The following is a 25163-nucleotide window of genomic DNA, read 5'->3' on the forward strand; positions in this document are numbered from 1 at the left end:
ATGGAGAGCAGCATGAAGCAAGTGGTGCTTGAAGAGGAGGTGAGTCCCTGCAGGGTGGCACTGCCACCCCGGGGTGTCCCTGCAGCCAGCTGGGCACAGGGCTTTGCCCAGGTTATCCCAGCAAGGCACCAGTGCCCAGGGTGAGGTGTTGGACCGTGGGATGCTGCATTCCCAGCGCCCAGGGGCAGCGGGATCAGAGCTGCAATCCCACCCTCAACCTCCTGCACCCCCCAGCTGACCCCAAATCCCCCCATTTTCCTGCACCCCAGGACTCGGGGAACGGCTGCTGCTGCCCAGGCTGCTGCTTGCCCTGCGCCACGTGCTGCGCCAAATGCTGCACCAAATGCAGCTGGTGCTGCGCCAAATGCTGCACCAAATGCAGCTGGTGCTGCGCCAAATGCTGCTGCCTGCCCAAGTGCTGCCAGTGCCCCAAGTGTCCCAAGTGTCCCAAGTGTCCCGGCTGCGCCAGCTGCTCCGGCTGCCTCAAGAAGTCGCTGTGCTTCGTCCCTCGGCTGCTGTGCCACCTGCCCCGCAAGCTTCTGAGCTGCGGCCGCCTGCGCTGCCTGCTCATCGTGGTGGTGCTGCTGGTCCTGCTCGTGGTCATCATCGCCGGCGCGCTGCTGATGTGGCTGAGCGTGGAGCAGCGCCACGCCGACACCGTGAGTGCCACCCCCAGTGCCATCAGCAGCACCCCCATGCCAGGGGAAGGGGCTGCTGCAGGCTCTGAGATGCCCCTGGGTCCCCTCCAGGTGCTGCGGGGCCCTTTGTGGGAAGAGGACGCGGCCACTTTCTACCTGGACAGCGGGGACGGCAACGCGGCCACGGTCATCTATGACTACAGGAATGTGAGTGGGGGGCTCTGGGGACACGGGCAGGGGGAAATGGGATGAGGCTGAGCCCGCTTTGGCTTCCAACAGCTGCTGGTGAGCTACAGAGCCCGGCTGCACCGCGCCTGCTACGTGACCCGAGTGGACAAGGACAACATCCCGGGGCTGGACAGCGTGGTCGAGACCTTCCAGCGCCGGCAGGTGAGGACCTGGCTGGGTCTGGGGGAGCTGGGGGGCTCAGTGCCTTGTGCAGCCCCTCCCTGAGGGGAGGAATGATGAAGATGATGATGAAGGATGTGCCTTGTCCCCCCCCTTACCCAGGCTGAAGACAAGATCTCGGTGCCCCTGGCTGACCGCTCCCTGCTGGGCACCACGGCGGGCATCCTGTGCAGCCTCCTCCCGGTGTACTGGGCTTAGCAGGGGGGGCTGCGGGACCCCCGCCCACCCTGCAGCGCCCCCACAGCGCCAGCTTTGCCTGGCAGCGCCCCCGACGGGCACAGCCCCGCTGGGAGCATCGGGGCCGCCGCCGCCGTGCCCACCCGAATTTTGGGGTGCGGGGGGTGAGGAGGGGGCCGGGGGTCGGCGCTGGGCCGGGGGCGGGGCGGGGGTGTCTGCGCTGGGCCGGGGGACAGCTGGTTTGTCACTTAAGTCTTCTCCGCTTCGCCAAACCCAAGTGCAAAAATGAGCTTAAAACAACATGACATTTAAAGAAAAACACAATTCTCCGTTCCAGTTCTTCGCTCCCCGCCAGCTCCCGCCTTCCCCCTGCCTCAAAAACGCCTTGAGGGGCTCCGGGCTTGGATTTTGGGGGAATTTCTGTCGCTGCCACAGCCTGGGGGCTCACTGAGGGCTCCCCCCCGGGCGTGGCTGCCTGACCTGAGCTGACCCGGGGGGAAAAATGGGTTTGTGCTGTGCCGGGCTGGAATAAAGGAACCAGAATCAGGTCTGGGAGCTATTCCTGGAGACAGCCTGTGCCGAAAGCAGCGGCCACCAGACGCTGCCCGAGGACAGGGATCGTTAGCACCGGGTGATTTAGGACAGGCCGCTGGGATCAGGAGCCGTCAGGATCAGGCATTGGAAGAATTGGGAATTATTGGGGTTTTTAAGATGAGGGAGCTGGTGCTGGGGTCATTATTCAGCTCAGGTGTTGTTAGGGCAGGAATGCTGGCCCTGTTAGGATCGGGAATTATTGGGATCAGGATGTTGGTGTTGTTAGGATCAGGCGTTATCAGGATCAGGCATTATAAGAATTGGGAGTTCTTGGGGTTTTAGGATGAGGGAGGTGGTGTTGGGATCAGGCATTATTAGGCTCCTAATAACATTCCTGTTATTAGGACAGGAATGCTGGCACTGTTTGGATCAGGAATTATTGGGATCAGGATGTTGGTGTTATTAGGATCAGGCACTATAAGAATTGGGAATTATTGGGGTTTTAGGATGACAGAGCTGGTGTTGGGATCAGGCAATATTCAGCTCAGGTGTTATTAGGACAGGAATGCTGTTAGGATCAGGAATTATTGGGATCAGGATGTTGGTGTTGTTAGGATCAGGAGTTGTTGGGACTGGGATACTGGTGCCATTGGGATCGGGTGTATTGGGATCAGACACCATCAGGACTGAGATGCTGGTTCTACAAGGATCAGGAGTTATAATTTTATAATAAGGATCAGGACCACAATTTTATTAGGATCAGGCTTTATTAGGATGGGATTCTGGCATTATTAGGACCAGGAGTTATTGGGATCAGGACACTGAACTGGCGGCTGAGATGAGGAACACAGAGCAGCCCATCCCATCCCAGCAATGGGAGCCCACCAGCCCCAAGTGAGGACCACCAGCCCCCACTGCCCCCACACTGCCCCCAGCCCCTTTCCCCCCCTGGCACCAGGGCAGCTGCTCCTGCAGCCAGCTGGGACCTGGGGCACCCATCCAGGGCCTCCTGCAGCTCCAGGGCGTCCCCTCCCAAACCCTCCCTGACCCCCAGACCCCCCCAAGGCTGGAGCAGATGGAGGAGGCGACAGAAAGTTGGCAGGGCCAGGTCCTTGTGCAATAATTCCCATTTCCGGAGGTTTGCGGCACAGCGGGGACCTCGGGGGTCCTGGCAGGGGAAATCAGAGTAAAACCCCCCTGCAGATGATGGGAGTGAGGGGTCCCATCCCTGGGAGGAGGAGCTGCCACCCTGCAGCCCCCTGGGCTGTGTGACAGTGGCCACAGGGCACAACCCAGTGCCAGGCTCTCACTGCACGGGCACCTCCCGGGGTCACCAGTCCTGGTTCTGTGGGGAAAAGGTGCTGGGAACACCCCGGGCTGCTCCTTGTGTGCAGGTTCTGGGCATGGACGAGCTGAGGATGGGATCCAGGAATGCTCCTGGCTGCTCCTGGTGTCCCCCACCCTCACGGCTGCGCCGGTGCCAGGCCTTGGCATCGCCCACCTGACGTTCCAGGGTGCCAAGGAAGCCCTGCAGGGCGGGCAGGGTGAGGTAGGAGCTCTGGAATCCGTGTGTCTGTGCCAGGTGACATCTCCCCAGGGCTCCTGGGGTGAGGACATTCCCATCCTGATGCTCAGGCCCCCATAGCTCCTGGGATGAGGACATTTGTGCCAGGTGACATCCCCCCAAGGATCCTGGGATGGGGACATTTGTGCCAGGTGACATCCCCCCAAGGATCCTGGGATGAGGACATTTGTGCCAGGTGACATCCCCCCAAGGATCCTAGGATGGGGACATTCCTATCCTGATCCTCAGGTGACATCTCCCCAGGGTTCCTGGGATGAGGACATTCCCATCCTGATGGTCAGTCCCCATCCTCCCCACAGCTCCTGAGATGAGGACATTTGTTCCAGGTGACATCCCCAGGGCTCCTGGGATGAGGACATTTGTGCCAGGTGACATTCCCCCAAGGATTCTGGGATGGGGACATTCCCATCCTGACGCTCAGGTCCTTCCAGGTGACATCTCCCCAGGGCTCCTGGCATGAGGACATTCCCATCCTGATGCCAGGTGACATCCCCAGGGCTCTTGTGATGGGGACATTCCTGTCCTGATCCTCAGGCCCAACATCCCCCCAGGGCTCCTGGGATGGTGACATTTGTGCCAGGTGACATCCCTGGGGCTCCTGGGATGGGGATATTCCCATCCTGATTCCAGGTGACATCCCCAAGGATCCTGAGATGGGGACATTCCTGTCCTGATGGTCAGTCCCCATCCTCCCCACAGCTCCTGGCATGGGGACATTTGTGCCAGGTGACATCCCCAGGGCTCCTGGAACAAGGACATTCCCATCCTGATGCCAGGTGACATCCTCCACCAGGGCCCCTGGCATGGGGACATTCCCATCCTGATGTTCAGACCCTGCCAGGTGACATTCCCTCAGGGTTCCTGGCGTGAGGACATTCCCATCCTGATGCTCAGGTCCTTCCAGGTGACATCCTCCACCAGGGCTCCTGGGATAAGGACATTCCCATCCTGATGCCAGGTGAAATACCCAGGGCTCTTGTGATGGGGACATTCCCATCCTGATCCTCAGGTGACATCCCCAGGGCTCTTGTGATCGGTACATTCCCATCCTGATCCTCAGGTGACATCCCCAAGGATCCTGGCATGGGGACATTGCCATCCTGATGCCCAAGCTCCTGTTCCAGGTAGGGCTCCAGCTTGCAGTGCTGGTGGCCAGTGTCCTGCAGGGTGCCATGAGCCCAGCCTGCAGCTGGATTTTGGGGGAATGTTTTGGTGTGGGAAAAGCTCCTGGGCCAGGCCGGGCTCCCCGGAGCGCTCCGTGAGAAAGGGGAGATCTCAGGCTGGACAGCCACGGCTGGATCCTGACATTATGGATTGACATCATCCAGGGACTCCAAACATCCTCCCCAGCCCCAGCACAGGATGAAAACAAAAAGGATTCCAAAAGTTTGTTTGTTTTCTTGGGAGATGGGCTCCAGGCTGGAGTGCAATCCAGAGGTTGCTCCCCAAATTCCCGTCCCTGGGATGAGCTGACTGACCTGAGGGGCAGAGTGGGGACACAGCCAGCCTGCTTTTCCAGGGTTTATTTATCTGCTTTGAGGAGGAAAGAATTGCTGGATGTGGGTTTTGCAATAAGGGAGAAGGAGGAAAACATCCTGGGATGATCCTGATGGGGGAGGAAAGCGACACAGAGATGAGGGGTGAAGGAGACTCTGCCATTCCTGGGGGAATGAGCCAGGCCCTGGATGCAGGAGATCCCTGAAAGTGAAGAGAAAGGGGATTTGGGGGCTTGGTAGGCAGGGAAGGAGCAGAACCTGGATGCTGGTGTCACCCAGTGTGTCCCTGTGGAGGTCATCAGGCACAGGAAACACTTAAAATCCTAAAAAACAAAGTTCATGCAAGTCTGGGAGTGCTCTGAGAGGAGAGGGATGGGTTTGTAGGAGCAGCACAGGGTGAGCCAGATCCTCCTGCAGCATTCCCAGGCTGGAATGCCCCAGGCAGGGCCACTGCAAGGGGACAGGGCTGTGTCTCTGGGCCTCGGCCACCCCAGGGGATCAGTACCAGGGATATGGGACAAGACAGGGGGAGACTGGGATCGGTACTGGGATATGGAACGGGGGAAACCGGGATCAGTACCAAGGAAAATGGAACGGGACAGGGGGAGACTGCGATCGGTACCAGGGAAAACAGAACAGGGCTGGGGGAGACCAGGATTGGTACTGGGATATGGAACGGGGCTGGGGGTATGGGATGGGACCAGGGGAGACCAGGATCGGTACCGGGGAAAACGGAGCAGGGCCGGGAGAGATCGGGATTGGTACCGGCGATATGGGAAGGAACAGGGGGAGACCGGGATTGGTACCGGGGAAAACAGAACGGGACAGGGGGACAGCGGGATCGGTACCGGGGATATGGGACAGGACAGGGGGAGACCGGGATCAGTACCAAGGAAAATGGAATGGGATCAGGGGATAGCAGGATCAGTACCGGGAAAACGGAACAGGGCTGGGGGAGACAGGGATTGGTACCAGGATATGGAACGGGGCTGCGGATATGGGATGGGACCAGGGGAGACCAGGATCGGTACCGGGGAAAATGGAGCAGGACCGGAAGAGACCGGGATTGGTACTGGGGAAACAGAACAGGGCAGGGGGAGACCGGGTCAGTACCGGGGAAAACGGAACCAGGGGAGAGCAGGATTGGTATTGGGATATGGGACGGGACTGGGGGAGACCGGGATTGGTACTGGGGATATGGGATGGGACTGAGGGAGACTGGGATCGGTACCGGGAAAACGGAACAGGACCGGGAGAGACCAGGATCGGTACCGGGGGAGACCGGGATCGGTATGGGGGAAAATGAAACAGGACCGGGAGAGACCGGGATCGGGACTGGGGAAAACGGAACAGGACCGGGGGAGACGGGGATCGGGACTGGGGAAAACGGAACAGGACCGGGGGAGACCGGGATCGGGACTGGGGAAAACGGAACAGGACCGGGGCAGACCAGGGTCGGTACCAGGGAAATGGAACGGGACCGGGGGAGACCGGGATCGGTACCGGGGATATGGTCCCGGAGAGAGCACGATCGGTACCGGGGGATACGAAACGGGACCCGGGGGGTGCAGGACGGGACGGGACGGGGCAGCCCCGGCGCGGGGGCTGCGGAGGGGCAGGAGCGGGGGCTGCGGGCCAGGTCCCCGTCGCCTCCGCCCCCCCCGGCGCTGGCCCCGCTCCGAGCCCTGCGCCCGGGGCTGCAGGGGCCGAGCTCCGCGCTTGAACCCGCCCCCGCCAGATCTCATTTCCCTAAAAAAAAAAAAAAAAAAAAAAAAAGAAGAAGAAGAAGGGAGAGAGAGCGAGGGGAAAAAAAAAAAAAAAAAAAAAAAAAGCGAAGAAGGGAAGGAAAGAGGGAAGAGAGGAAAAAAAAAACGCCGGCCGGAGCCATGGCCGGGCTGCGGAGCTGCGGGCTGCTCCTCTGCCTGCTCCTGGCCCGGGCCCTGCGCTTTCCGGACTATTCCTACGTGCTGGAGGAAGAGGAGGAGGACGAGGAACCCCTGGACTACAAGGACCCCTGCAAAGCCGGTAGGAGCGGGGGGATGCGCGGCCGGGCGGGCGGACAAAGGGGAGCGCGGGGGCCGCGGCTGCGGGAGTGAGCGCGGGGGACCGGGACCGTGCCCCGCACGCACTTCGGGGCTCCGCAGCGCCGGGCCCGGGCAGTCCCGGCCGGGCGGGCTCGGGGGGACGGGGCGAGCAGCGGGTCCCGCTCCGGGGTGCAGCTGGTTGTACTTAGGGTGAGGAGCGGGGGGGGGCTGGCCCCGCGCCCCGCTTTCCCTGCCCGCTCCCGGCTGCACCGGCAGCTGTCAAAGGCGGCGGGGAGCCCCCAGCCCCCCATCGCAGCCCCCCTCTGCATCCCACGCCAGCACCTCCCGCCTTGAGCCCACGCTCTGCAGCCCTTGGCTTTCCTCCTCTCCCCCAGCCCGCAGCCAAAGCTCGTCCCCCCCCGGGACACCCGGGAGGTGCCACCGCGGGCTGGGGTCCCTCCGTGCCGGGACAGGGGGTTCGGAGCTGCTCCCCAGGTTTTGGAAGGGCTGGGAACAAACTGGGTCCTGTGGGGGCAAATCCTCGTCTCCCAGTGCGAGCTAAAGGGGATGGAAGGATTTGGGGAGGGGGGAAACTGAGGCACGGGAGGGCCGTGCAGGGCTGAGGCTGCTGCGAGGGCCGGGGTCTGGAGGGGGATCACGTTTCTCTGTACTGGCATTGTCTGCGCTGCAAGGCGGCTGTTGATATAACTCTGTCTACACGAGGGCTTTTTTCTGGCCAAAAATCCTTCCCTTCCTGCCCTCCCGGGCTGAAACAGCAAGGCTTGCAAAACCGTCCGGGCAGAGCCGGCTGGAGCCTTCCCCCCGCTCCCGCTTCCTCCAGCTGAGCGCCGGGGACGAGGCTTCCCCGCTGTCCCCTCCTCGCCCCCCTCCCGTGCACCCCGAGACCCCCCCTCGCCTCCCGGGCCGGCTGTTGCCCCCTTCCCATTCCTGTCCTGCCTTTATGAGATCCCAATGGGATTAATTTCATTACAGGAGCCGGGGGTGGGGGACGGGATGGGGGCGGGGGGGATCAGGCCCTGCCACGCATGGAGCGAGCCGGGGATTCACCCTCGTTTGGCTCCACAGGACCGAGATGATGAAATTCCATTTTCCGGGGAGCCAGAACCCCCTGGCATCCTCCTGACCCCCCCCTGGCATCCCATGCGAGGGCTTGGTTCAATTTTGGGGTGTTGAGACCCCTCCCCGAGCTCCGGGCAGCGCCAGAAACACCAAAATTTTGCCACCGCCGCGGCTGCGGGGAGGGAAAACACCGGGAGAGGGATTTGTGTTCCTCATGCCAGAGGTATCCTGAGGCCACCGGCTGCCCGCGGCTCGCCGGCCACCCCGGTGATGCCACCCCGGTGATGCCACCCGTCTGCAGCGGTGCCAGCGGAAGGGGAAGAGCCTCCCGTGCCGCCGCGTCGCTTCCAAGGATGCCAAAACGGGAAAGCGCCGGGAGATGCAGCCCTTGGAGCAACCCCCGGGCGGTCAGGGAGGAAGGAACCGGCCGTGGCCCCGGTTTCCCTTCACCCGGTCAGGTCTCGGTGCCCGGGAGCGGCCGCCGGGTCAGATCCGGGTCGGATCTCCGGTTGGGAAAGGCGCTGGAAGGGCTGGAAGGGCTGGAAGGGCTGGAAGAGCTCCCAGCGCCCCCAGCTGCGCGGGGACAGCGGCCCCGGGGCTCGGTGGGGCTCATCCCGCCCAGCCGGGGCTGTCTGAGCACTTTGGGGGTGGCATCCGAGACCCCTTGGGTGCCCCCGGCACCGGGGGGATGCGATCGAGCCCATCTTGTACCCCAACTCAGCTCCACATCCACACTTTGGGGTGCTTGGCTACACTGGGGGGCTGAAACCCCCCTGTCCAGTGTTCCTGTTACCCACGGGGGTGCAGAGCCCTTGGGGGCTCACACAGCCCCCCCAAAGTGGGGGTTTGGGGGGGATCTCCTCTCCCAAACTCCCACGGGGAGCTCAGCATCACCTGCGTGGCACAACCGCTGGACAGACGGACGGGGCTGGGGGGTCTGAGCCCCCCTTGCCGGCTGTGGGAGCTTCCCAGCCGTGCCTGGAGTTCTCCAGCCGCCGGGATTTCACCTAGATTACACTTTCCAGGCGTAGCCAGCCCAGGCTACTGGTTGCAGTCACACTTGTCAAGCTGCCCAAAAATATTTTCCAGCCGTTATATGTCACTTATTCATCATGCCGGGTAAAAATCCACCCGCGGAGCCCGGGGCCGGCGGGAGGCCTGCGGTTCAGGGCTCGGCAAAACCTTGGAAAATCTCAGGCCGATCGCGGGATCTGCTTTATCTTTGTGTAATCACCCGTTCGGCGCGGCGGCATCCTCCGGCGGGGGCCCGGGGTGCCACGGCGGGGCCGGGGGCTCGCTGCTCGCTGCCCTCCCTTCCCCGGCTCCTGGGAAACGCCTCGGCTGCTGATTCACGCCGGCGGGTCGTGCCCAGGGGGGAGACGGCGCTTCCTGAGGCTTTATCCGGGCTGGGAAACACATGGGCGGCAAGGATGGGGCGGCCCCGGGGAGAGCCGGGGAGAACAAAGCGGCCGGGAGGGGATGCGGGGAGAGGAGGGAGAACGGATCGCCGTGGGCTTTCCCCGAAATTTCTCCCCGGGAAGGGAGTTTTCCGGGCAATAACGCGTCCTCCGGCTTGCCTGTGGCTGTGCTGAGGATTCTTGGAGGTCTCTGGAGAGAAAAAGGATCCCAGTGCATCCCAATGAGCCGTGGGAAGAGGAGGTCCTGCTCATCACCTGGCCAGGGGCTGCGGGAGGTCACTGCGGGCACATTTGGAGTGGCAAACTTGTCATAGTAAACTTGAGTGGAAAACTTGAGTGGCAAAGTTGGACTGGCAAAGTTGGAGTGGCAAAGTTGGAGTGGGAAACTTGAGTGGCAAAGTTGGAATGGCAAATTTGACAGGGCAAACTTGGAGTGGAAAAATTGGCATGGCAAACTTGAGTGGCAAACTTGGTATGGCAAACTCGAGTGGCAAATTTGGCATGTCAAACTTGATGTGCCAAACTTGAGTGGCAAACTTGGAGTAGCAAATTTGGCGTGGCACACTTGGCATGGCAAAGTTGGAGTGACAAACTTGAGTGGCAAACTCAGAGTGGCAAACTTGGCGTGGCAAACCGAGCTCCATGCATGTGGGAAGACAGTGGAACACCCCAAGGGTTTGTCAGGGAGCCAGGAGCAGGGAAGGGACGGGGTTAACCCCTCGGGAAGGGGTTAAGGTGTGCTGGGAGGGGGCGTTGTGAGGACAGGAAGCACAACAGGGGGGATGTTTACAGCCAGAGCTCCTGGGAGGATGCCCAGAGGTCTGGGAGCCCTTTGGCAGGGACAGGGACAGCGACAGGAGAGCCTCATGTGTGGGGTTGGCTGTCAGGGCCTGTCCCCGTCTCCATTCCCTGTCCCTGCTGCCACCAGGCTCCTCTCCAATGTGACAACAACCCCCCCCGACATCCCCTTGGCAGTGCAATTCCCAAATATTTTCCTTTGCAGCAGCTCTCCCTTTCACAGGGACTGCTGCTCTTGGCCCGGGTTGTGTTTTCCTCGGTGACCCGGCTGCAGAGGGGATGAGGGGAGACCTCACTCCCTGCACACAGCTCCTTCCATCCCGGGGCTCCGGCGTGCCTCAGCCTTGGCATCCTCCACGCCGAGCCCTGGACGAGGCTCTTTCCTCCTTTTGCTGTCACGGAAGAGCAGCAGAAGGAAAAGGCTCCCCTGGAGTGCTCCAATCATCCCTCCCACTCCCAGCCTGCCCCCGACGGAAGTTTCCTGCCCCTGGAATTCGTTTGCTGCCCGGGATGTTTATTGGTGCTCTTTTCATGGCCCGGGGCAGCAAAGGGCTTGGTTGGAGCCTGAACGCCGCTGCCCAGGGCTGGGGAGGGAATTTGGCCGCGGGTGCTCAGGGAAGCGTTGGCGGAGGGAGGATGCGCCTTGCACCGGAGGGAATTCGGGATTGGGATCATCCCTCCAGCGTGGATGTTGTGCTGGAGCTTCTGTGCCGTGCCCACAGCCCTGGGCGCCCCGAAGCCACCAGCTGGGATAAGGATGCTCCAGGCAGGAAGCAGGAGGTGGGAGATGGCATTGAGGGATATCTGAGCTCTTGGCTGGTGCTGAGTGCTTCTATCCCCCCCGTGCCTCAGTTTCCCCAAGCCTGCACAGGGACCGTGATCTGGCCTGGCTCCCAGCCTGGCCTCCCAGCCTTGAATTCCTGCTTTGTGCCTGCCCCGCTGCTCGGAAGGTGCTCTGGGAAAGCAAATACTCCTCGGGCCGGCGTTTACAGGCTGGCGGCTCCCTCTGTCCCGCCGCCGGCGAGGGGCACCAGGAGAGGGGCTGAGAGCCACCGGGGGGTGGGAGAGGGGCCGCGTCCCCTCCGTGTGTCCCGGGGGGCAGGAGAGGCGCTGCTCCCCTCCCTCTGCCCCGGGGCTCTCCCTGCAGGGACCCGGCTGCTCGCCCCAGCCCCAAAACCCCGGGATGCTCCGAATCCTTCCACACCTCCCCCCCTCTCCCACCGCGGGCAGCGCAGCCCCCAGGGCTGGGGGGACCCCGCAGAGCCGAGGGGTCCCCTCTGGCCGGGCCGCGGCCCCGGCGTGTTTGGCCGCGCAGCTGGGCCGGCGTGCGGGGGCGAGGGGCGGTGCGAGGAGCATTCCTCACATATTTAAGGGCTCCGAGAGCCAGTGGGACGCTGCTCCGGTGGCTCCGTGGCTTTACAGCCCGGGACGCACCTATTGGAGATCTCGCTTCCATCCCGGTCCCGGCTGGGGCAGAGAGGTTCGATCCCTGCTTCCTTCCACAGCCCAAACGCTGCCCGCACAGCGAGGGATGCTCGGGACTCGCACAGGGTTTGGGATGATTGGGATGGAGCTGCCGAGGGAACGCTGGGCTGGGCTGATGCTGCCTTTGAGGGTCCCTGGCACCCACACAGGGATGAGGATCCCTCCTGTCCCTCCTGCTCAGGAACCTTCCAGCTGCACAAGGGTGAGGGTCCATCCTGCCCCGTGCCTTCGAGGGCTGCTGAGACCTGCATGAGGATCTTGGGTGGGACCTTCACAGGGATGAGGGTCCCCCCTGCTCAGTGTCCTTCAATAGCTGGTGACACCTACATGAGAATGAGGATCTTTGCCACCCTTTGGTGGGATCTTGGCAGGGATGAGGGTCCCTCCTGCCCAGTGTCCTTTGAGACCCATATGAGGATCTTTCCCACCCTCTGCTGGGATCTTCCCAGGCATGGGGGTCCCTCCTGCCCAGTGCCTTCAAGGCCTGGTGAGACCCACAGGAAGATGAGGATTTTTCCCTCCATTTGTGGGATCTTGGCAGGGATAATGGTCCCTCCTCAATGTCCTTCGAGGCCTGGTGAGACCCACATGGGGATCTCTGGTGGGATCCTGGCAGGGATGAGGGTCCCTCCTCAATGTCCTTCGAGGCCTGGTGAGACCCACATGGGGATCTCTGGTGGGATCCTGGCAGGGATGAGGGTCCCTCCTCAATGTCCTTCGAGGCCTGGTGAGACCCACATGGGGATCTCTGGTGAGATCCTGGCAGGGATAATGGTCCCTCCTCAATGTCCTTCGAGGCCTGGTGAGACCCACATGGGGATCTCTGGTGAGATCCTGGCAGGGATGGGGGTCCCTCCTTGCCCTGCACCAGGCCCAGAGCCTCCTCTGCCCCAGGCTGCCCTGCAATGTGATCCTGTGCTGTTGATCTGCCAAGGCTTCCCCTCGGCTCTGGTTGCTTTTCCCGGCTCCCAGAACACCTCGTTCGTGCCCCGGCCCCTTCCCAGCGCCTGTTTCATCCTATTTCTGCTGCACCAGAGCTCCCAGCCTTGGTGGGGCCCGAGGTCAGGCTCATCCCAATCTCCCAGTGACACCAGAGAGGTCAGGCCCGTGGCTGCCCCTGCACTGCTCACCTTGCCCAGGGGGATGCTGAGCTCCTGCATCCCGGGCAGGGAGCAGAGGGACCCAGGAGGATCAGGAGGTGCCTGCGGGATCAGGATGGGCTGCTGAGGGGCTTTGGCCCTGGTCCGAATGAAAAACCTTGTTTGTCTAAAGCTTCAGCCCCGGGGTTACGTCAGCGTTCCGAGAACCCGAAAGAAAACACAGCACAAAAAGTCAAACAACAGAGGAGGGCTGAGCTATCTCCGCCTGCGGGGGGCGGGGGCAGAGCTCCCGAAGTGCCGGCTGTGCTCTGGGGGGCGGCCGGGATGGAGCTGGGATCATCCATCCCCTCTCCCCTCCGTCACTCCCGACTGCTCCGCGCCCCACGCCTGCCCTTGGAGCTGGCACCGCGCCCTCCTCCCCGCTGGCACCGCTGGCATCGCTGGCACCGAATCCCCCACCCCTGCTGGCACCGCTGCGCTCGGACCTTGCCCCCGGGGCCTCTGTGGCTGAGCAGAGAGCAGCTCCTGCGGCTCAGCCCGCGGTGTCCCCGGCTGGGAGCTCCGGGGGGGATCTGTGTCCCCTGTTTGGGGTCTCTCGGGCTCCGAGCCCCGGCGGGGTGAGGGGATGTCCTGCAGGGGCTGTGACCCCTCGGGGGGTGTTTCCTCCTTGCCCCCAGGGCCTCTGTGACTGAGCAGCCCCTGTGGCTCAGCAAGCGGTGTCCCAGGCTGGGAGCAGCTCAGGGACACCAGGACACCTCCAGGGATGGCTGGGGACCTGTTTGGTCCCTGTGTCCCCAGGTTTGGGTGAGGGGATGTGCTGCAGGGGCTGTGACCCCTCGGGGGGCGCTTCCTCCTGTTCCAAGCTGGGCTGGGATCACTCCTGCCAAGAGACTCTCGAGTTTGCAGAGGGTCTCCCTCACTTCCAGGGGGTCCCCTTTGTTTGCAGAGGGTCCCCTTGGCTTGCAGGGTGTCCCCTCCACCTCTCCCACACCAACAAGTGGCAGCAGCGTGGCACTGTCCCCAGGGAAGCCCCTCGGGGAGTTTAACGGTGTCTGGGGGCTTTTGGCGAGCAGAGACCCCCCCCTCCCAAAACACCCACGTGTCACCTCATTCCACGGGTGCACAGGGAGAGAGTGGGAGGAGGACGTGACCGGAGCCCAAACCAACCTGGAATTTCTCAACCCGGCACTCTGGGCTTGGCCCCGACGTGTCCGTGCAGGGATCGCTGCGGGGGCACCCCCGGGAGCCACCCCCCGTGCCCTGGGGAGTTCTGGGGGAGCTCAGCTGCCTCAAACCCGCGGCAAAAGCAGCCCCACATCCCCGGGCCGGCCTGCCCGGCTCTCTCACGGCTCCCAAATCCCTCACATATGGTTTCTATATCACTTGGCTCCGCCGGCGCTTGCTGGGCTGTAAGCGAGCTTACTTTCCCTTGTCTTTCCATGCAGCTCTTGGCAAGGGATGCTCGTCCTGCTCCCCGGCCCCGGTCCTCCCCCGCGCTGCCCGTTCGGACACGTCTCTCCCGGCCCCGGGAGGGTGTGGGGAGGCCGGGGCCGGCTCCTGCCTCTGCTCTGCCCTCAAATTGCAGCCTGGCCGTGCCAGCCGCAGGTCGCTGCCAGGGGAGGTGCCGGCCCCGGCTTGTTTGCTCTTCCCTCGGCGTTGCCACAGGTCTGCTCTCCACCCCGGAGCCTCCCCCGATGGGATTCACCCCGCGGTCAGTGCTGGGGACAGCCCCAAAACGCGGCCGATTCACCCCAAAGCGCTCCAGGCCGCCAGTGCAGCGAGGTTTGGGCTGGGGCCGTGGAAAGGGATGGGATCCAGTCTGCTCCTCTGATCCCACGGCAGCTCCTCTCACCCCGGGCCGGCTCTCTGGACCTCTCAGGGTTATCCTAATTGTCCCGCCTCGCCTTCATAAATTAGTGGCTCTTTAGGGAGCCATTTGCAAACTGCCTGGAGCGCGACCTTGGCTCCGCTCGCCCTCCTCCCCTGAGCTGCTCCGGCCACCCCAATACAGCGCTGCCCGAGGCCAGGGGCTTCCAGGCACCCTCTGCTCTCCCCAGGTACCCCCAAAACCGGTGAGGAACCCCCACCCCACCTCCGGAGCCGCGGCCTGACCTCAGCCAGCCCCGGTGTCCCCGGGGAGGGGCCGCCGAATGGACGGCAGAGAGGAGGAGGAGGAGGAGGAGGAGGAGGAAGGGTTATGAGCAGGGTTGTGTCCTCCAGCCCCGTGATGCTGCTGGGGGAGGGGGGTCCCGGCAGACGGCGGCCCCGCTCCTGCGGGCTCTGGGCACAGCGGGAGCTTCCCGGCCCAGATGGCTCCGCTCAGTGCTCGCAGATGACTCAGAGGTCGCTGCTTGGAGCATCCTGGGGCTCTCGGAGCTCGCTCAGGGCTGGGGGGCAAGAGCCGGGCAGGAAGGGGGTCCTAAAGCCAGCAAAAGTCGGCGGGGGGGAAAAGGCAGTTTTGCAACACAAAATAATAATAGAAACTCTAAAAAGTGATGGATGGGTTTTATGCGATCCAGATGTGAGAGTGGGGCTGGCTCCAGCTGCTGGGGAGTGGGGGGAGCCCGGCCAGTACCACGCTCAGCTGAAAGAGAGAGAGAGGAGGAGGAGGAGGGGGAGGAAGGGGCTTGCCAGGTGTGGAGGGGTTGGGGGGAGGCACCCGATGGGATTTGGGATCCACAAAGGAGCGTTCACACCTCCCGTCCCCCTCCCAGCCGCCTTCCTGGGTGACATCGCCCTGGACGAGGAGGACCTGCAGCTCTTCCAGGTGGACCGCGTGGTGGACCTGGCCCGTCACACCATCACCCGCCCGCCCTCCAACTCCTCAGGTACCCCGTGCCCGCCCCCAGCGCCCCCTGCCCGCCTCCTCCCGCCCCCGCTGACCCCCCCATCCCCACAGGCACCAACGCCACCAGCCCCCGGCCCGGCCACCCCCGGCGCCGCCGGGGCCGGCAGCGCTCCCGGAGCCGCCGCGCAGCCACGTCCCGGCCCGAGCGGGTGTGGCCGGACGGGGTCATCCCCTACGTGATCAGCGGCAACTTCAGCGGTGAGTGCCAGCCAGCCAGCCCGCCCGGGGCTGTCCGGCCCCGCCGTGCCTCAGTTTCCCCGCCGGGCTGACCCCCGCCGCCCCTCCGCAGGCAGCCAGCGAGCCATCTTCCGGCAGGCCATGCGCCACTGGGAGAAGCACACGTGTGTCACCTTCCTGGAGCGCAACGACGAGGACAGCTACATCGTGTTCACCTACCGGCCCTGTGGGTACGTGCGGGGCTGCTCCAGGACCCGCTCTGGGGCTCGGTTTTGGGGTGGGATCCCTCTGTTTGGGGTGCAGGAGGTGCCGGAGCTCGGCGCTCACCGCCGGGGGATGAGGTCGGTGGCGCGGCACCAGCCCGGGCTTGCAGCGGGGCTGGAGCCAAAGGAAACAGGGGTTTGGACGAGCTCAGCATCTTCACACGTCAGGGCACGGCCCTGGCCAAGCAGATGGTGGTTAGGAGGAGGATTTCCCCTGGAATGGGAGCCCCTGCGTGGGCGCAAACGCTGAGCCCGGGTCCAGAGCGCGGGGATGGAGCAGCTCGGCTGCAGGGCAGGGGCGAGGATGGCTCCAGGTGGGCACCCCTGGCAGCAGAACCAGGGGATGTGGGCCTGGTGCAGCTGTGCCATGCCGTGCTGGGCCATGCCATGCCAGCAGCTGAGCTCTCCCAGTTTCCAGGCAGAGCTGAGGCTCGAGTTGCTCCCATGGGCAGGATGCCTGAGGTTCTGTATCAGGGATGATTCCCACATGCCCAGCGTTTTTTGGGACCTGATTCTCCTGGCTGGGGAACACCAGGATGTCTGTGACCGTGTTCACCGGGGTCTGAGGATGAGGGAAGGGACGAGGATCTGACTCCATGTTTCAGAAGTCTTGATTTATTATTTTATGATATATATTACATTTAAACTATACTAAAAGAATAGAAGAAAGGATTTCATCAGAAGGCTGGCTAAGAATAGAAAACAAGAAATGATAACAAAGGTTTGTGGCTTGGACAGAGAGTCGGAGCCAGCTGGGCTGTGATTGGCCATTAATTAGAAACAACCACATGAGCCCAATCCCAGATGCACCTGTTGCATTCCACAGCAGCAGATAACCATTGTTTGCATTTTGTTCCTGAGGCCTCTCAGCTTCTCAGGAGGAAAAATCCTAAGGAAAGGATGTTCCATAAAAGATGTCTGTGACAGATGTCCACAGCAGAGAGCCAGGACCCAGCTGGTTGCTCCCCTGCAGGTGCTGCTCCTACGTGGGCCGCCGGGGAGGGGGACCCCAGGCCATCTCCATCGGCAAAAACTGTGACAAGTTCGGCATCGTGGTGCACGAGCTGGGCCACGTCATCGGCTTCTGGCACGAGCACACGCGCCCTGACAGGGATGACCACGTCTCCATCATCAGGGAGAACATCCAGCCAGGTGGGGATGAGCTTTCCTCCCCCTCCTCCTCCTCCTCTTCCTCCTCTTCTTCATCCCCGCTGCCGAAGTTGGGGTTCCCCTGGCAGTGCCCCCGTGCTGTGCTCCTCAGGGCAGGAATACAACTTCCTCAAGATGGAGCCTGAGGAGGTGGAGTCGCTGGGGGAGACCTATGACTTTGACAGCATCATGCACTACGCCAGGAACACCTTCTCCAGGTACAGCCTGGGCTGTCCCCTGGTGTCCCCTCACATCCTGGGGACAGTGGCACGGTGTCCCCAACCCCTGAGGGTGGTTAGCAGCTGTGGACAGAGTTCATTCCCTCCAAGAAAGGTTCCCATTGGCGTTCTGGGTGGGATGAAAGCCCTCAGGTCCCTTCTCAGAGCAGGGAATTGCTGTCCCCACGGACACGTCCCCGCTGACTCACCGGCCTGCAGGCTTTAATTAGCCAGGCTGCTTTAATCAGCCAGGCTGTTTTTAGCATCCTTCCCCGGTGGTGAGGCCGCAGGGCCGGCGATTCCCGCCCAGCTCATCCCCTTCCTGCCCCAGGGGCATCTTCCTGGACACCATCCTGCCCAAATACGACGTGAACGGCGTCCGGCCCGCCATCGGCCAGAGGACACGGCTCAGCAAGGGGGACATTGCCCAGGCCCGCAAGCTCTACCGCTGCCCAGGTGAGTGCCACCCTCCTGAGGGCACGGACAGCCCAGGGAAGCACCCCCAGGTTGGATTTCCTGGCTTCACCCCCAAATCTTGGCCAAAGCGGCGTCGTGCTGGGTGGATTCCCTGTTTCCAGGGGTTTTGGGGTCCTCACTGCTGTGGGATTCCCTAAAGAGCACTCAAGGTGCCTCCTCCATCCACTCTGGGGGCTGTGAGGAGAATCTGCCTGGGTGAGGGTGTCCTCAGCTCTCTCTCTCCCCCCTCCTGCAAGAAAAGAGCCTTGGGTGTGCACAGACAATTTGTGGGTCTTCACTGATGCCAAATGGGGACTCCAGGAGATACGGAAATTACACAGCCATGAGTGGAGAAAGGTGACGTGATTCAGGCAGTGAGGAAGGGATGTGAAAGCCTTGAAATGTGGATGCTCATCCTGACTTCACCATTGCTCCCATTTGGGACAAGCCACTGTTCCTTTTAATTCCTTTTAATCACAACACTCCCCCCCCCCCCCCCCAGAGCGTTGTCCCAAAAAATTCTCTCCAGAGCATCTTCTTGGAGCAGCCCTCCAAAGAGCATCCTCCAAAAGCGTCCTCAAAAATAATCCCCCAAAGAAATCCCCCAAAGAAATCCCCTGAAGAACATCCCCCAAAGAGCATCCTCTAAAGAGCATCTCCCAAAAAGCATCCCCCAAAGAAATCCCATGAAGAGCACCCTCCAAAGAGCATCCTCCTAAAGCATCCCCAAAAATCATCCCCCAAAAAAATCCCCCAAAGAGCATCCTCCAAGAGTATCTCCCAAAAAGCATCCCCCAAAGAAATCCCACAAAGAGCATCCCCCAAAAAAGTCTCCCAAAAAAACCTCCAAAGAGCATCTTCCTGGAGAATTCCTACAAAAGAATCCTTCAAGGGAAGAGTATCCCCCCCAAAAGAATCCTTAAATGGAAGAGCAACCCTCCTCCAATACTGTCTCCCAAAAAGCATCCAACAAAGAAATCCCACAAAGAGCATCTCCCAAAAAACATCCCCCAAAGAAATCCCCTAAAGAGCATCCCCCAAAGTGCATCCTCTAAAGAGCATCTCCCAAAAAATCCTTCAAAGAGCATCTCCCCAGAGAATTCCTACAAAAGAATCCTTCAAGGGAAGAGCAACCCTCCTCCAAGAGCATCTCCCAAAAAGCATCCCCCAAAGAAATCCCCCAAAGAGCATCTCCCAGAAAAATCTCACGAAAAATCCTTCAAAGGGAATCTCCATCTCCCACAAAATCCTTCAAAGAGCATCCCCCCAGAGAATTCCTACAAAAGAATCCTTCAAGGGACGAGCATCTTCCAAGAGCATCCCCCTGAAAAATCCTCCAAAGACCATTCCCCCAAGAGCAGAACATCCCCTGAGAGCATCCTCTGACCCCACAAGCACCCTTGGGGAGCAAAACCTCCTCAGAGCCTCCTCCAAGAGCCTCCTCCATCCCACCCCTGCCCCCGGAGGGGTTTGGGGACATCCTGACCCCCTCAGAGCCCACAGATCCCCCCGGGGGCTGGGCCAGATCATCAGCCGGGCTCTGCTGTCACCTCGCAGGGCTCTGGGGCTGTGACCACGAGCGGTGGCATTGTCCCAGGAGCGGGGAGGGGGCGGCTGGCACGAGTCCCCCCGGCAGCAGCCGCGTGCTCCGGGGCTGGGCTGGCAACATCTGCAAGGAGTTTGGCTCCCGCACGCTCCCGCTTAATTCCAGCGACTAATTAGCAGCCTGGAAGAGGGAAGCCTTTGTGAGGGGCCCCACGGCCGTGCCGCCTTCAGGGGAGCAGGAAAAGTGATTAGTTTGGAGGAGGAAAAGCAAAAAAAAAAAAAAATAATGGAGGAGCCCTCCCGAAAAAGCCTCTGTGGATCACAAGCGTCCCCTTCTTTTGTTTCCAGCGTAAAGGGGAAAAAAGGCAGCGAGCCCAGGTTTCGAGCGGCTTTTTTTGCAGCGTTTCACCTTTCATGCGAGCCGGGAGGGTGGGGAGGGGGGCGGCAGAGCTCGGTGTGCAGCCTCATGTGGCTTCCAGATGGCAGCGCTGGGCCGGCTCCAGCCGCGGGACCGGCCCGGAGCGCGGGCGGCGAGCCCGGCCCCGCGGCGTGGCACGGCCCGGGGGGGCCGGCAGCGCTCCTGGCCCCGGGAGGAGCCTTGGAGCGGAGCCACGGAGCCGGGAGCCGCTCCAGGGAGGGATGGGGATGGTGGGGATGCGGTTTATTTGGGTCCTCAGCGCTGGGAGTTTGGGTGGGAAAAGGGCGCTGGGGTGAGGGGGTGAAGGCAGTGCTGTAAATGATCAAATCGAGAGCCAAATGTACAAGAAAATGTAGCAATAATTGATTAAATTGTCAGCGAAACAGAATTTCCATGGGAAAAAAAAAACAACATCACAGCCAAGGGCAGCGTGGAGCCCGGGTTGGGCGCTGGGTGAGCACAGATCTGACCTGCGGCTGTCAGAGTCTCCCCTGTTCACCCCGGCTGCTGCGAGCTCTTGTGCAGTTCATTCTGCCTGAGGCAGGGATGACCGAATGCTCCTTTGTGCCCCTTCACATGCAGAACCGGGGCCATGCATGGGCAGGGTTAGCAAAAGTCCAGTCCAGGGGTCTGGATGTTGTCAGAGCACTCCAGAGAAGTCGGCATCCACATGTAACAGGGAGGCACCGGTAATCAATGTAGTACATGCAATCTTCGAGGTGCAGATCACTCTGGAGTGGCCCGGACATTCCAGGGAAATCAGTGATCATGGCCCAGGAAGGTTCCATTCTTATTAACAGAACTCGATATTATCTTAACATAAGACTCTGATCCCGGCTTAGCTTGGATTTTACAATATTTTTACAATATCCAAGACATAGCTTGGATTTTACAATATTTTATACATCAATAGCATGAATTACCTCTACCATCTACCACAGCAGTGATGCCCTTCCTGCTGCTGGGGGATGCATTTAACCCCTCCCCTTACTACGGGGTGCAGGGGCTGGTTGTAGCAGCGGTTGCAGGGTGTGGTTGATGAGTAAGTTTGGGGTCTCTTTTGTCTCTTTGGTGTTTGTTATGGTTTATTTAGGGGGGATGCTGGTTGTGGTTTTTTGTTCAGCGTCATTGGCAGCGGATCCTTATCCAGAGGCTCGGGGTAGTTGGGGCCTTGTTGGTTATGGCCTTGGGATGGGGTTGGTTGTGGTGGTGGGGCTTGATAAAGGGGCTGTGTTGGGGTTATTAGGGGATGAGGGGACGGTGAATAGTGGGGGTCTGAACCCCGCTTTTCTGAGGGGTCTGAACCCCGCTTTTCTGAGGGGTCTGAACCCTGCTTTTCTGAGGGGTCTGAACCCCGCCTTTCTGAGGGGTCTGAACCCCGCCTTTCTGAGGGGTCTGAACCCTGCTTTTCTCCCTCTGCAGCCTGTGGGGAGACACTCCAGGACAGCCAGGGCAACTTCTCCTCCCCGGAATTCCCCAATGGATACTCTGCCCACATGCACTGCGTCTGGAGGATCTCGGTCACCCCTGGAGAGAAGGTACTGACTGTTGGGGTGACGGCTCCTGCCCTCTCCCAGCCTCCTCTCCCTCCTCCCAGCCCTGTTTTGGGGTGTCCCGAGCCCCAACATCCCCTTGAGGGGTCTGGATTCCACCAGGTTCCCCTGGCTCCCGGCAGATGGGTTATGGGGGGAGCTCACCCCAGGCTCCTCCTGCTCCTTCCCACCCTTAGATCATCCTGAATTTCACCACCCTGGACCTGTACCGAAGCCGGCTGTGCTGGTACGACTACGTGGAGGTGAGAGACGGGTTCTGGAGAAAGGCCACGCTGCGAGGTAACAACCCGGGGCCTCCCGCCCGCCCCTCCTGCCCGCCGGCGCCACCCGGGGCCGGCAGGGGGCCAGGGGATTCCCTCACCCCTGTCCCTGCCTGCCTGCTATTCCAGACTCCTGGGGAGGGGGGAATTACCCCCCAGAGGGGTTCCTGAGGGGAGCGGGGCTCCCGGTTTAGCCCGCGCCAGTGAGAGCAGCCTGGGTGATCCAGCTGGCTGGCGCGTCTCCCTGGGGAGTGGCGGTGTCCCATCCCACCCCGAGGAGCTGGGTGTTCCCCAGGGAGATTCCAGGGAGATTCCAGCACCCTAGTGCCATCCCTGTGATGTTCCCCAGGGAGATTCCGGTCCTGTGATGTTCCCCGGGGAGATTCCAGGATGCCAATCCCATCCCTGTGATGTTCCCCAGGGAGACTCCATTCCCCGTGATGTTCCCCAGGGATATTCCAGGGTCCTGGTCCTATCCCTGTTGTGTTCCCCAAGAAATGCCGGTGTCCCAGTCCCACCGCAAAGAGCTGGATGTTCCCCAGGGAGATTCCAGCGTTCCCATCCCTGTGATGTTTCCCAGGGAGATTCCAGCACCCTGGTCCCATCCCTGTGATGTTCCCCAAGAGATTCCAGGGTCCCAGTTCCACCCCAAAGAGCTGGGTGTTCCCCAGGGAAGTTCTAGTGAGATTCCAGGGTCCTGGTCCCATCCCTGTGGTGCTCCCCAAGAGATGCCACTGTCCCAGTCCCACCCCAAAGAGCTGGATGTCCCCCAGAGGGATTCCAGCATCCTGGTCCCATCCCTGGGATGTTCCCCATGGAGATTCCAGTGCCTGTGATGTTGCCCAGGGAGATTCCGGCATCCTGGTCCCATCCCTGTGATGTTTTCCAAGAGATTCCAGCACCCTGGTCCCATCCTTGTGATGTTCCCCAGGGAAGTTCCAGTCCCTGTGATGCTCCCCAGGGAAATTCCAGGATCCCCCGTCCCTATCCCTGTGATGTTCCTTGGGGAGATTCCAGCGTCCTGGTCCTATCCCTGTGATGTTCCCAAGAGATGCCACTGTCCTTGTCACATCCTTGGGATGTTCCTCAGGGAGATTCCAGGATCCCAGTCCCATCCTTTGGATGCTCCCCAGGGAGATTCCAGGATCCCAGCCCCATCCCATGAACTGGATGTTCCCCAAATCCCAGGATTCCCAAATCCCCTGGAATCAGCAGCTGAAGTGAAACAGCCAGAAAAGCTGGAGGGGACTGGGGAGGAGTGCAGCAAGAAGCAGCCTTTGGCTTTGGGCTGGAAAGGGGCAGTGCGGGGACCAGGAGAAGGTGGAGGTGAGGAAGAAGAGGTAGTGAGGAAGAAGAGGAGGTGGCGGTGATGAAGTGAAGATCATGAGGAAGGTCAGGAGGAAGAGGAAGTCATGGTGAGGTGGACAAGGTGGCAGCGAGGAAGAAGAGGTGATGATGAGAAAGAGAAGGAGAGGGCAAGGAAGAGGAGGGGGCAGTGAGGAAGAGGAGGTGGTGATGAGGAAGAGGAGGGGGCAGTGAGGAAGAGGAGGTGGTAATGAGGAAGAGGAGGTGGTGGTGAGGAAGAGGAGGTCATGAGGAGAAAGAGGAAGTCATGGTGAGTCAGACAAGGTTGCAGAAAGGAAGAGGGGATGATGAGAAAGAGGAGAGGACAAGGAAGAGGAGGTGGTAGTGAGGAAGAGATGGTAGCAGTGAGGAAGGGGAGATGGCGGTGAGGAGGAAGAGGAGGTAGCAGTGAGGACGAAGAGCAGGTGGCCGTGAGGAAGAGGAGATGGCAGTGAGGAAGAGGAGATGGCAGTGAGGAAGAGCAGGAGGCAGTGAGGAAGAGCAGGAGGCGGAGAGGAAGAGCAGGTGGCAGTGAGGAAGAGGAGATGGCAGTGAGGAAGAGGAGGTAGCAGTGAGGAAGAGGAGATGGCAGTGAGGAAGAGGAGATGGCAGTGAGGAAGAGGAGATGGCAGTGAGGAAGAGGAGATGGCAGTGAGGAAGAGCAGGTGGCGGAGAGGAAGAGCAGGTGGCAGTGAGGAAGAGGAGATGGCAGTGAGGAAGAGGAGGTAGCAGTGAGGAAGAGGAGATGGCAGTGAGGAAGAGGAGATGGCAGTGAGGAAGAGGAGATGGCAGTGAGGAAGAGCAGGTGGCAGTGAGGAAGAGGAGATGGCAGTGAGGAAGAGCAGGAGGCGGTGAGGAAGAGGAGGTAGCAGTGAGGAAGAGGAGGTGGTGAGGAGGAAGAGCAGGTGGGGTGAGGAAGAGGAGATGACAGTGAGGAAGAGCAGGTGGGGTGAGGAAGAGGAGGGCTCCAGCACGGCAGCCCAGCACGCCTTCCTCCCCAGGCAGGTTCTGCGGGAACAAGCTGCCCGAGCCCATCATCTCCACCGACAGCCGCCTCTGGGTGGAGTTCCGGAGCAGCAGCAACTGGGTGGGCAAAGGTTTCTTCGCCGTCTACGAAGGTAGGGGGGAGCAGCGGGGCCCAGGGGGCGGCACGGGGCCCGGGGGGGCTCAGGCTGCTGCTCCTCCCTTCCAGCCATCTGCGGGGGGGACGTCAAGAAGGACAACGGCCACATCCAGTCCCCCAACTACCCCGATGACTACCGGCCCAGCAAGGTGTGCGTCTGGAAAATCACCGTGTCCGAGGGCTACCACGTGGGATTGACCTTCCAGTCCTTCGAGGTGGGTCAGCGTCCCCCTGTGAAACAGGGGTGTCCTGGGTCAGGGCAGATTTTGGAGAGAGCCCCCAAAGAGGCTCTTCTAGGAAAGCAGATTCAAATGAATTTGCTTTTTTCCAAGGAGGTATTTTCTCCTGGACTGGTTTTCCCCAGCCAAGTATGGGAGAAAATACCTCCTTGGAAAAAAGTGGAAAAAACTGATTATTAAACAGTAAAACCTAAACAATATTAACCAATAAAACCCCTTGCTGCTCCAAAAGAGGTGACAAACTGAGAAAGTCCCTCTGTGGGCTGGAGCTCAGCTCACTCAGGCTCTGATCAGTCCCTCCAGTGCTGGAACAGTGGCCACAGGTGCAAGCTGCCGGTGCTCTGCTCTTTCCCCCCCTGAAATTTGGGTGTCCTGGGTCAGGGCAAATTTTGGAGAGAGCCCCCAAAGGGGCTCCTCTAGGAAAGCAGATTCAATCAGCCCCTCCCCGCAACTGATCCGGGAGAAAATAGCTCCTTGGAAAAAAGTGGGAAAAAAAATGATTATTGAACAATAAAACCTAAACAATATTGAACAATAAAACCTAAACAATATTACACAATAAAACCCCTTGCTGCTCCAAAAGAGGTGACAGACTGAGAAAGTCCCTCCATGGGCTGTAGCTCAGCTCACTCAGGCTCTGATCAGTCCCTCCAGTGCTGGAAATGTCACAGGCCAGGCCTGGGTGTTCAGCCCAGAGCAGGTTTAAAGAGCTCCAAAGAAAAGGGAAAAAAGGAAAAAACCCACAGTCCAGGGAACTTCTGTACCTCAGCTAGCTCAAACTAACTAAAAGCAAAGGAGAGCTCTGTCCTGCTGTCTGTCCTTCCACA

The 25163-nt window shown here is 60.8% G+C and overlaps 2 protein-coding genes across 4 annotated transcripts in view; both read left to right on the forward strand.

Annotated features, from left to right (window-relative positions):
* LOC136567568 (surfactant protein C-like) lies at nucleotides 1-1244 on the forward strand. The gene is made up of 5 exons (XM_066567212.1): nucleotides 1-39; nucleotides 270-659; nucleotides 750-845; nucleotides 918-1028; nucleotides 1149-1244. The coding sequence occupies exons 1-5, from the start codon at nucleotides 1-3 to the stop codon at nucleotides 1242-1244; spliced, it is 732 nt and encodes a 243-aa protein (XP_066423309.1).
* Nucleotides 1245-6683: 5439 nt separating this feature from the next.
* The window catches only part of BMP1 (bone morphogenetic protein 1), a 28151-nt gene continuing 9671 nt past the window's right edge, over nucleotides 6684-25163 (forward strand). For 2 of the 3 annotated variants that reach the window (XM_066567183.1, XM_066567184.1), the window contains exons 1-11: nucleotides 6684-6863; nucleotides 15458-15571; nucleotides 15643-15789; nucleotides 15881-15998; nucleotides 17005-17183; nucleotides 17293-17398; nucleotides 17730-17854; nucleotides 21240-21355; nucleotides 21547-21649; nucleotides 23976-24092; nucleotides 24167-24312. In XM_066567183.1, coding sequence (XP_066423280.1) covers nucleotides 6725-6863; nucleotides 15458-15571; nucleotides 15643-15789; nucleotides 15881-15998; nucleotides 17005-17183; nucleotides 17293-17398; nucleotides 17730-17854; nucleotides 21240-21355; nucleotides 21547-21649; nucleotides 23976-24092; nucleotides 24167-24312 — 1410 coding nt within the window. In that variant the 5' untranslated portion in view covers nucleotides 6684-6724. The remainder of the gene's footprint in view (nucleotides 6864-15457; nucleotides 15572-15642; nucleotides 15790-15880; nucleotides 15999-17004; nucleotides 17184-17292; nucleotides 17399-17729; nucleotides 17855-21239; nucleotides 21356-21546; nucleotides 21650-23975; nucleotides 24093-24166; nucleotides 24313-25163) is intronic. The other variant, XM_066567185.1, reaches the window with a different exon arrangement.

This window comes from Molothrus aeneus, chromosome 29, assembly GCF_037042795.1.
Source record: "Molothrus aeneus isolate 106 chromosome 29, BPBGC_Maene_1.0, whole genome shotgun sequence".
NCBI classification, from domain to species: domain Eukaryota; kingdom Metazoa; phylum Chordata; class Aves; order Passeriformes; family Icteridae; genus Molothrus; species Molothrus aeneus.

Bases quoted from the DNA above. Each gene is read 5' to 3' on its own strand.
- LOC136567568 (XM_066567212.1), top strand. From the start codon at position 1: ATGGAGAGCAGCATGAAGCAAGTGGTGCTTGAAGAGGAG. The intron at 40-269 runs GTGAGTCCCTGC...CCTGCACCCCAG, and splicing joins AAGTGGTGCTTGAAGAGGAG to GACTCGGGGAACGGCTGCTG. The intron at 846-917 runs GTGAGTGGGGGG...GGCTTCCAACAG, and splicing joins TCATCTATGACTACAGGAAT to CTGCTGGTGAGCTACAGAGC.